The sequence below is a fragment of the Trachinotus anak genome, unplaced genomic scaffold (genome assembly GCF_046630095.1).
Source record: "Trachinotus anak isolate AG129_WGS33_773 ecotype Australia unplaced genomic scaffold, CSIRO_AGI_Tana_v1 ptg000011l, whole genome shotgun sequence".
Lineage (NCBI taxonomy): Eukaryota > Metazoa > Chordata > Actinopteri > Carangiformes > Carangidae > Trachinotus > Trachinotus anak.
Window position 1 is genome coordinate 16,577,960 of NW_027273862.1, and position 11,728 is coordinate 16,589,687.

At 40.0% G+C, this 11,728-nt stretch overlaps 1 protein-coding gene across 1 annotated transcript; it reads left to right on the forward strand.

Moving 5' to 3' along the window:
* The first annotated feature begins 356 nt into the window (after positions 1-356).
* On the forward strand, positions 357-11,728 carry swap70a (switching B cell complex subunit SWAP70a). Its single transcript, XM_071488482.1, has 12 exons — positions 357-557; positions 1,950-2,090; positions 3,630-3,803; positions 3,958-4,185; positions 5,929-6,075; positions 6,324-6,432; positions 6,586-6,767; positions 7,551-7,658; positions 8,196-8,362; positions 10,322-10,520; positions 10,892-10,988; positions 11,366-11,728. The coding sequence occupies exons 1-12, from the start codon at positions 462-464 to the stop codon at positions 11,482-11,484; spliced, it is 1,767 nt and encodes a 588-aa protein (XP_071344583.1). The 5' UTR covers positions 357-461; the 3' UTR covers positions 11,485-11,728.

The following is an 11,728-nucleotide window of genomic DNA, read 5'->3' on the forward strand; positions in this document are numbered from 1 at the left end:
TTTGTATATTCCTAAATGTATGTGTTTAATCGGATTAATACACAAAAAATCTGGGGTAAAAATATGTACACATTAGAGAGTGAGTAGGACTTGAAGCTCAGCAGTTTATTTTTGTCCCAGCGCACGATGGATTAACATGGCCTTGGTGGAAGAAGTATTAAGAACTTTTAATTGAATTTAATTGAATAAAGTCGGATCAAATGGAAATACCCAGATAAAGCTGAAGTATCTCGGGCTCGTACTCAAGAACCGCGCTAGTGGAAATGCAATCAGTCGCTTTCCACAGCCGGTGGCTTGATGAGATTTTGAGTTCACAAAGTGGCCCCTGTTAAACGTGGTGTGGCGCTGTCATCTCTCCTCCTCCCGCCTGTGTTTTGAGAGGCGCGCAGTGAAGTCACACACTTCAGTTCACCGACAGAGCGCAGACGCACGGAGCCGCTCCTCCACTGCCCGGCGACAAAATGTGGCTCAGAGAGGAGCTGTTGAAGTCCATATGGCACGCTTTCGTAGCCCTGGACGTGGACCATCGTGGAAAAGTTTCCAAGTCTCAGTTAAAGGTGCGTGTCACTTTTTATCTGAACAGTTCACACGGATGAATTCAAGCCGCTGTGTGCTTCAGGGGCGGTGACGGCTGACTTGTGATGTGAGGTTACAGCCAGCATATCGTGAATGTTTCTTATTTTCCTCTTATGGCGAATACTCGACTAAACTGCATTTTACCGTCTATCTTAATATCAGTAGCGGAAAGCAAGTACATTTACTCACACTATACTTGAGTAACGTACACTTTTTTTACTTAGCTACATCCATTTTATTATACTTAGACCTAACTTCATTTCATGGGTAAATATTCATTCATTCATACTGCATATATTTTCCAATTATAGTCAGCAGTTACTTTATAAATTCAGCATTAACATATCAAATATACAGGGCTCGTTAACCTTCCTAAGGGTTGAACTATTGATCCCCATTCTTTCATTATTTTCAGCAACACCAATGAAACCCACTAGTGCTCTAGAAGTGAAATAATCTGTGGATTAACCAATTAGTTGATTGACAGAAAATTGGCAACAACTCTGAATCTTTTGGGTGATTTTCAAAGCAAAATAATAATAAAAGTAAACAAAGAAATAAAAATCACAGGTACCATTTGATTTAAAGTTTGCTACTTTCTGTTTCCTCATTAAATTGATTACAGAGCAGGACAACAGGACCATAAGTTGAAGGAGGGGACCTGTAATAGTTGAACGTGTCAGTGTCAGATTCATTTAATTCATGTTGCAGCTTATTTGTGTTTTCCTTGTGTGTTAACACTCATAACAGGGAGTTTGAAAAATGAAGATTTAAGCAAGAGGTGCTGTTTTGCTTTATGGCAGCCTGGGCCTGGGTTTGTTTGCCTGCTGGGTCTGATGTGCCCAGCCGGACAAAGACACAGTCTGACTTCAAGAACCCTGCAGGGTTTTTCATTTTTCACTTATGTTCTGTCAACACTGCAGAGCAGCCAGGAAAACTCTAGAAGTCCATATTTTTGGAGGTTCATTCATGGTCTTTATATTGCCACGATGGCTGGTTTAAAGCTATAAAACTATCCACTAAATAAATATTAGACTTAACATTTGGTCCTTGTTGATATATAGCTACAGTACTGTACAGTCCAAATAATACACAGCTGAACTAATATGTAGAAAAGGATCTTTAGGGAATTGAAGTTTATCTTTAAGAACTGGAGTAACGCTTGACTAGTAATGCCTGCAAATGTCAGCAGCTTTTTGCATGTGTTGTAGCAAGAGTTAAAAACAGCAAGACTGATCTTTAACTTCACCTTTAACTTACCCTCATATGTGTTTATTTTACAGGACTGTGTATCTGTATAGTAATGTTTCTTCAGTTGTCCCCTAACCTGCAGTACTTGTTATTGTATCTAATTTGCTTGTTATCATCTTAAGGTGCTGTCTCACAACCTGTGCACAGTGATGAAGATCCCTCATGACCCTGTGGCCCTCGAAGAGCATTTTAATGATGATGATAAAGGGCCTCTGTCCAACGAAGGCTACATGCCTTATCTGAACAGGTTTATTCTTGACAAGGTGGGGACAAAAATGCTGAAAGAGCTTTAAGAAATGGGAGTCTTATGTTTTTAACACAATATAATCTTTCCAAATGATAACTAGTGCTGGTTATCATTTGCCATTTTTTTATTCTAGTGCCAGTATGTCATCTGAGCTTTGGTACTGATACCAAAACAGTATTTTTTAAACCTTTCCTCTTCCTTGACTGTGTGTGAAGGTACGCAGCTACACAGCGATTCAATAGAGGGTAAACACAGAGGTTGGCCTCCATGATAGTCTTTAATGCAAGCAATTATGAAATCATCAAACAGTATTGGACAACAAATTCAGTGATAACAATAAGAAAAACATTCGAGTTTTTTTAATCTAACAAAAGAGGCAAAACTTTTCAAAAATCAAACACTGTCTAAACACAAGCTGCTATACAAGAACTTTGCATAAATAACTTAAAATAAAAAGCTATCTGATTAAAAAATAAATCATCAACATTACAAATCAGTGCCTGTTTGCTGCACTTGACAGTTTTGGTGTTATGGACACATTTGAGTCAGTTCTAAGAAGTAATGATCATGTTTGATACTTCACCGTAGTGGTACCAAAGCTCTCATTTATACTTAATGTTGCACTTTGACATGAACAGCAGAGGCTTTTTATGCCTTCTGGGCCGGTGACAGCTGTGGCCACAGGCTTTATGTTTTCAGGTTCATGTTTTCCATCCGTCCCATTATTATAATTGCAATATCTCAGTAACGCCTTGAGGGAATTTCTTCAAATTTTGCAGAAACAGTCACTTGGACTCAAGGATGAACTGATTAGATTTTGGTGGTCAAAGTTCAAGGTCAGTGTGACCACACAGAAGATGTTTTTGGCCATAACTCAAGATGTCACATGCCTATTCGCTGCAACTGGACTAGTTGGTGGAGGCATGCAAGAACGAGATGGTAATTGTAGTGTAGAGAATTAAAATATGAAAGAAAACCTAGACATTTACACAAACAATAAAAACTCACTAAAACTCACACCTTTCGTGTCTGTTGAAGATTGTATGATACAGATTAGGATGACTAATAGTTTTGCTCTGTAGGACAGTAAGTGGTTACGTCATCTTTTCTGTCGTACCCAGAATGTGTTTTTGTCCGTTCACTGTAAGTTGTTTTTGGTTTTGTGTTATTGAAATATGTAGATAAAATGGGCTGCATCAAACTCTTTGCAGAAAGGGGATTCATAACTGGTAGAGTTTTTGTCCTGCAGCTTAGTAAGTACAGTTCAGTACAACGCAAACACATCTGTTTAAGTGTTATAAAACAAACTCTCATGCCAGTTAGCAAACTGCTTGAGTTTCACTCTTTGTACTTGGAGGCTGTTTTCTTGCCTTTCTCTCGTAGGCTCTGACTTGAATAAAAATGAGGCATTTAATTACATCAGGTTTGTACCTCACATCCTGCAGACAAAGGGACAGACAACAGTCTCCTGCTTAGCATTTGTAAACACACTGCCCTCAGTGAGGCTGACCAGTGTGACTTTGACTCTGACTGAATACTGCATTTGCATTCACAGGTACGGGAGGATTTTGATGTACTAGAGTTCAACAAGATGTGTTGGACACTGTGTTACAGGAAAAATATCTGCATTAAACATCTACTCATCACGGACAATGATGCTTTCAAAATCTGGTGCATTTTCAACTTTCTGTCAGAAGACAATTACCCACTAGTCATTGTCATTGAAGAGGTGAGGAAGATTCTTGCAGCTGTTTTCTCTAGGATTTTTTTTAAACTTAGAGAAAACAGCCTGAAATGAAAGAGAAACATTTAACCATCCCCTCCACCATGGGTTTAATTTAATGAAGTTAATGTTTTTGAGTTACATTTTTCCATGTCCTTAGATTGAGTACTTCCTGCGAAAGCTGGTGGAGAGCATGGGGAGTGAATGGACTGAAGAGAAGTTTGCAGATTACAAGCTGCAGCTGAACACAAAGAAGAACCGCCTGACTGCCTGGGAGCTGATTGAAATGGTGGGGATGGGTTACTTCACCAAGGGCATGAATCGCCAGACCCTGTCCCTGGGCATCAATGAGGTCTTCCAGGAGCTCATACTGGACGTGCTCAAGCAGGTTTGACAGGATGTTGATCTAATTTCAGTTTGATTTACTCACTGAAATCTCTCTGGAACAGTGTACTTTTACTGTCCTGTGCTGAAAGAAAATGGTTCTAATCTAAGATGGCTTCATTTGTCACAGTGTGCTTAGAGCATGCTTTATGAGCAGTAGTGTTTGCTTATTGGAATTTTTTTTTTGCCTCACTTTTCATCTATAGCTCCTGTACATACTGTCCACACTGCCGTAACCCTGCAGGCACTACCCAGATCTGAAAATAACTTTTTGGAACAAAAATCATTTAATCTATGTTTTGATTTTCAGTAGACAATGTGCAATTATAATATTCTCTCAAAAAGAAAGGAAGCAAATAGTTTACAGTTATTACAGTAATATATACACTCACTGGCCACTATAAGGTACACCTGTTCAACTGTTTATTGATGCAAATATCTAATCAGCCAATCACATGGCAGTAACTCAGCGCATTTAGACATGTAGATATGGTCAAGACAACCTGCTGAAGTTCAAAACAAGCATCAGGATAGGGAAGAAAGGTGATTTAAGTGACTTTGAACGAGGCATGGTTGTTGGAGAAACTGCTGATGTACTGGGATTTTCCCCGCACAACCATCTCCAGGGTTTACAGAGAATGGTCCGCAAAAGAGAAAATATCCAGTGAGCGGCAGTTCTCTGGGCGAAAATGCCTTGTTGATGCCAGAGGTCAGAGGATAATGGCCAGACTGCTTCAAGCTGATAGGAAGGCAACAATAACTCAAATAACCACTCGTTACAGCCAAGGTATGCAGAAGAACATCTCTGTATGCACAACACGTCGAACCCTGAAGCAGATGCCCTACAGCAGCAGAAGACCACACCGGGTGCCACTCCTGTCAGCAAAGAATAGGAAACTGAGTCTGCAATGCACATGGGCTCACCAAAATTGGACAGAAAAATCATCAGAAAAATGTTGATGAGTCTCAATTTCTGCTGGGTGATATGATCGGAATTTTGCATCAACAACATGAAAGCATGGGTCCATCCTGCTTTGTATCAACAGTTCAGGCTGGTGGTGGTGAAATGGTCTGGAGGATATTTTGTTGGCACATTTTGGGCCCCTTAGTTCTAACTGAGCATCGTTAAAACACCACAGCCTACCTGAGTATTGTTGCTGACCATGTCCATCCATTTATGACCACAGTGTACCCATCTCCCAATGGCTGCTTCCAGCAGGATAATGCGCCATCTCACAAACCTCAAATCATCTCAAACTGGTTTTGTGAACATGACAGCGAGTTCACTGTACTCAAATGGCCTCCACAGTCACCAGATCTCAATCCAATAGAGTACCTTTGTGATGTGGTGGAACAGGAGATTCACATCATGGATGTGCAGCAAACAAATCTGCAGCAACTGTGTGATGATATCATGTCAATATGGACCAAAATGTCTGAGGAATGTTTCCAGCACCTTGTTGAATCTATGCCACAAAGAATTAAGGCAGTTCTGAAGGCAAAAAGGGGTCCAACCTGGTACTAGCAAGGTGTACCTAATAAAGTGGCCAGTGAGTGTGTACTGTATATAATAAAACCACACAAGCTGATCTAATGCTGAAAGCACATTCATAATTTGAAAATGTAAATGTGTACATATATGTATATTCCATGTGTTTTGGCAAATTAACCAATTATTTGCTGAATTAATTATCTATGGCAGACTATTTCAGTGTCTCTTTAATTATCTCCTCACTGTGTTTTGAAGGGATACATGATGAAAAAGGGCCACAAAAGGAAGAACTGGACTGAGCGCTGGTTTATCCTTCGACCCAACTCACTGTCATATTATGTCTGTGAGGATCTGTTGGAGAAGAGAGGACACATCATTCTGGACCAAAGCTGCTGTGTGGAGGTTAACATTTCAGCTGTGTAGTTGTGTTTATGTTAGGATGTGTTATCTATTTTTTTAGTATGTAATATATGATGCACAGACAATACTGTATTGACTAAATGGTTAGAAGTCCCCTTTTTTCTACATAATGTTTTACATTATAACTGACATTTCTTGAAGGATTTAATTTAGTTCATAAATCAAATCAACGTGGTCAAACATTCAGTATAATGTGACTGAGGGTACCATGATATTTTTCTCTACTGCAGTCTCTGCCAGATAAAGATGTGAAGAAATGCCTGTTTATTATCAAGTGCGCTGATAAAAGCTTTGAGATCAGTGCATCAGATAAAAAGAAGAAGCAGGAATGGATTCAAGGTATTGATGAGTGATTTTCTTCTGCTCTGTATCTACATCATAAAAAGCCTGGTCATCATCGTCTCTTTACTTTACTGACCTAGCCGAGCGTCTGTAGTCAGACTGTTGTGGAGGTAAATCAGTCAATTATCCTCTCACTCTGTCTTGCGGCAGCTATTCAAACGTGCATCCAGCTGCTGAGGTTGGGGCTGCCATCTCCTCACCGTGAGGCCCGGCTGAGGCGCAGGGAGCTCCGGCAGAGGCAGTACGGTGAAGAGGATCACCTGGTGGAGAAGATGAAGCAGCTCCAGGCAGCCAATGAGAACAAACAGAGACAGCTGGAGGCCATGAGGGAGGTACTGCTCCACATTTAACTCTTACAACTTAAAGGGGACTTTAGGATGGAGACTATCATACCTATTATACCCTATTACAAATAAGCATAGAGGAAACACAAAGGCGTATATAGTGCTCCAGTACACAAATCTAAATAGTTTAAAGTAAAAGATGGTATTAGATTATTGGATTAGTGTAGGTACCAATATAGCTACGGTAGATTAATCTAGGAAACTTTGTAAAACTTGAAACTAGATGACAAAACATAGAACTGAATCTCATGAACAGTTTTTGCTTTCTTTCTTTTTATTTTATGGACAAACACATGATACAGCAGAACATTCACAGTGAAAAGTGAAGTGAAACTTGCTATGCAAAACACATTCTGTATCAGTCAGGGACACCTGCATCTACATTGTTGTTTCAGAGCTGCGGCAGATTATGGATGGTTTCTCACTTCTCTTTTTACTCTGCCAGATGGCTTTTTTTTTTTTCAAATGTCAAAAACTAATGTGTCTTATTACAGACAACGTTGAAAGGCACATGACATTTTTTAAATACTTGAATCTTTTGCTGATTACAACCTGGTATTATGAAGTAAAATATTACATAAAAGACACTAAAAGGAAAGAGAAAAGTTATTCTTGACTGTTATTCTCAGTTAATGTATTCTAAACCTCAGATTCCTCGCAAAACAAACCCAAGTTAAGTCTTTTTTGTCTTCAAGGATTTCAGCTTGTACTCTGACAAGGCCTCCAGCCAAGCAGAGAAGTAACACTTTATTCCTCTTTTGTGCTTCATAGAAAATGGAAGAGGCTGCGGCTAAAGCAGCATTAGAGGAGCTCAGGAGGAAGAAGACTGAGCTAGACATACAAGATCGCTACAGACTGGACCTGGAGAGAGAGAAAATGGTAACCGCTGTTCCTGAGTCTGCCTCCCACAACTCTGTCCTGATAATGTGGGCTCATGAATAATGCACTGTATGTGGTGACACATGGTCTCATCAAAGGATCATAATGAAAACTACTGAGTGTGGTAAACTAAAGCTGTGATTTTATTTTGATTTACCTTCTGTTGTAGTCACCGTCACTGTCTGTGGTTCTAAACCCTCCAGGAAAGAAGTCAGAAATAGTATCCCATGATGTTGAGTCATTTATTGTGTCAGTGTCAGATGCACCGACTCTTATTAATCATCATCTTCATTCAGTGACTACACTGATAAATGCCCTAGTAAGATAAAATAAACGTCATCGATTGCTCCAGTAAGATTGTGTCATTGCAGCAACATGTAAGTGGACAGAGGCACAGTAGATGTAGATGATTGTTTACAGATTTTTGCTCAGTTCAAGAGCTTGTATGTACAGTTGTGTGTAAGAAATAAGCTCTCTGCATTACAAGTGTGTGTGTGTGTGTGTGTGTGTGTGTGTGTGTGTGTTGGTGTTGCTCAGGTGCGTCAGCAGATGGAGGAGCAGGTGGCTCAGAAGTCCAGCGAACTGGAGCAGTACCTGCAGCGCGTCCGGGAGCTGGAGGACATGTACCACCGGCTGGAGGAGGCCTTAGAGGACGAGAGGCAGGCCAAGCACGATGAGGAGGCCATGCGAAAACTACAGGCCAGGTCACTCACACATACACACATTGGACAGTATGTGGATAAATACACATAGTAAATATGGTAATATCAACACCTGTTTACAATCCTGTTTCCAAAAAAGTTGGGACACTGTAAAATGTAAATAAAAACAGAATGTGATGATCAAATCCTGTAAATCCATATTTAACTGAAAATGACAACAAAGACAACATATCAAATGTTCAAATGCTGAAATTGTATTGCTTTATGAAAAATAGATGCTCAATTTGAATATGATGCCAGCAACATGCTTCAAAAAGTTGGGACTGGGGCAACAAAATACTGGAAAAGTTGTGTAATGCTTAAAAAACACCTGATTGAATATCTCACAACTAATTCAGTTAATTGACAACAGGTCAGTAGATGATTGGGTATAAAAAGAGAGAGACAGAGTCTTTGTACAGTGAAGATGGGGAGAGGTTCACCACTCTGTGAAAGACTGCGTGGGCAAATAGTGCAACAATTTAAGAATAATGTTCCTCAATGAAAAATTGCAAAGAATTTGGGAATTTCAGCATCTATAGTTCATAATTTCATTAAAATATTCAGAGAATCTGGAGAAATCTCTGTATGCAAGGAACAAGGCCAAAAGCTATTGTTGGATGGCCATGATCTTTGGGTCAAACAATTTTATAGTGGAACAGAAACATTTCTATTGTGGAAATCACTGCATGGGCTCGGGATCACTTCCAAAAACCATTGTCTGTGAACGCACTTCATCGCCGCATCCACAAAAGGTTGAAACTCTACAATGCAAAAAAGAAACCATATCTAAATGTGATGCAGAAACATTACCAACTTCTCTGGGTCTGAGCTCATTTAGGATGGTCTGAGATGAAATGGAAAATTGTCCTGTGGTCTGACAAATCAAAATTTCAAATTCTTTTTGGAAATCATAGACGCCGCATCCTCAGGGCTACAAAGGAGAGGGACCATCCAGCTTGTTATCAGTGCACAGTTCAAAAGCCAGCATCTGTGATGGTATGGGGGTGCATTAGTGCCCATGGCTTGGGTAGCTTGCACATCTGGGAAGGCACCATTAATGCTGAGCGATATATACAGGTTTTGGAGCAACATATGCTGCCATCTAGACAACGCCTTTTTCAGAGAAGGCCTTGTAATAATTGTGTTTGCCCGTGTGGGTGTGAACATCTTTTTCTAATTTTAAATAATGTATTGTTTTCATGATACTTATTTTGACCTAAACTCTGAATCCATAAAACATGAAAATGAACAGAATAGACAAAGTAGCACATGCATTGTTAGTCTGCTGTTGTATCTGCATCTCACCACTGAGCACAGTAGATACACTTTGATGGTGCTATTTGCATTTTTAGAAAGCACTCTGCCCTAGTTATTACAGAAATAGAATGGTCAGTGTGATTCAAAAGAAAAAGGGATTTGAGATTTCATAACAATCATATGTCACTGAATGTCTTTGAAATTCAAAGGAAAATTATGTCTCAATTAGTGTGGAAACTCTGAAGCATTGTTTGACAGCAAATCCTATGACAGTGAGTACAAATCAGAGGAACTCCCCATAAACAAGAGTTACACCAAAGGTGTTGTAAAAATTAATTAGTACAGTAACAATGAAACTGCATTCACAAAACTATTGACCAGTGCTAGCTGTCAAATTGTCCCTCATACCAGGAGGAAACAAGTATCACCAGTGAAATAAACAATTAAAATCTATGCATTTTTTGCATGTTCTCCTTTTGTTATTATTCTACTGCTGTCCAAAGTCCTACAGGGCTGCTGCAACTGGAGACTAAATGTGTGTACTTTAAATGTGTTTGCCTTTGTCCTTTATCTGTTATAAACAAACAAATTTTACCAGACTTTCCACTCATGTGTTTGGGCTCGAGCTCCTCTTTGCCTTCCATCCTGAAAAGGAGTCAAGTGAGTAAAGAACTTAAGTACCCTTTGTGTGTTCCCTTGCAGGCTGCTGGAGGAGGAGGCAACAAAGAGGGCAGAGTTGGAGCAGATCCACCAACAGCAGCAGAGGGCGCTATCTCAGACTGAGGCTGAGAAGCAGGAGCTAGTGACCGAACAGCTGGCCAAGGAGAGGGAGCTGCAGACAGCCATGCTGCAGCTGGACAGACTGGAGAAGGAGCGGCAGGGAGCACTGGAGCAGTATGAGGTCAGGTCACACGTGGAGATTTTTAAGTATTCATTGTTTGTCCCTTAATATTTTTTTTTTATGTCCTGTCCCAGTACCATAGGCAAGCATTATGAGTGGTCTGGATGCCTTGTGTTGTTGGGGCAGATTTACTCTGTGAAGGAGGAGTATGGGATACTCTTCCTGTCGCATATTTTAACTTTATTAAGACAACCGGGTTTGTCCCTCAATTTATCCACTGATAAATGATCCCTTGGCATCAGATATTGTTTTATTCCTCTTTATCTGTTTAGCTGAAGGCTGTGATCATGTATCTATGTGCAAATGAACACGTATGCATCTGAACAGGGCCATAATAACATCCACCCTCTCTTTCTGTTTCATACATGTAGGAGGTGTCAAGGAAGCTTGAACGAGCAGCTAACAAGACAAAGACTTGGAAAGATAAGGTGGCTAAACACGAGGGGCTGGTGCGTCTCATCCAGCCAGGTAGGGGGGATAGATGGTCGCTCAGCAGTGGCTTTAAGAAAATTCTCCAGTGTGAGGATTCTCTGTTTTTCTCTGTTTGATAACATTGTAAAGTGAATATCTGACTGTTGGCCTGACATAACATGACATTTTATAGATCAAACGACTAATCAGCATAATAATTGCCAGAATATTCTATAATAATAATCATTAGTTGCAACCATAACTGCAGAAAAGTACTGAAAATGTTATTCGTATTGGTTTTCAATCATACTCATAAAAGGGTATTAAATTGAATTTAGAAGCTCACTTGGCTCTAACTCAGTCCACTCTTAGTCCTTTGTTCTGCACATCTTTTTAAAAGATATTCATCGCCTCTCTTTAACCTGTTCTTTCAGGTCATAAAGGACCTCAGAGGATCACTAACTGGGGTCCAGCATCGTTCACTGATGTTGAGCTGGAGATGAGGAAGAAGTCGTGGCAGGAGAGTAGGAACCAGGGGGCTCAGGCTCAGTAAACACTCACCATGATAGATGGGTCACACAGGAAAACTCTGATCAGGAAAACTCTGACTGTAATTAACTGTGGAGCCCACATTTTAGGTCTGACGAAGTTTGATAACATGAATGTACAGTTGTGGCCAAAAGTTTTGGACTGACAGAAATTTAGTTTTTCACAAGGTTTGCTGCTTCAGTTTTGTTAGATCATTTTGTCACGTTACTATGGTATACTGAAGTTCAATAATAAACATTTCATAAGTT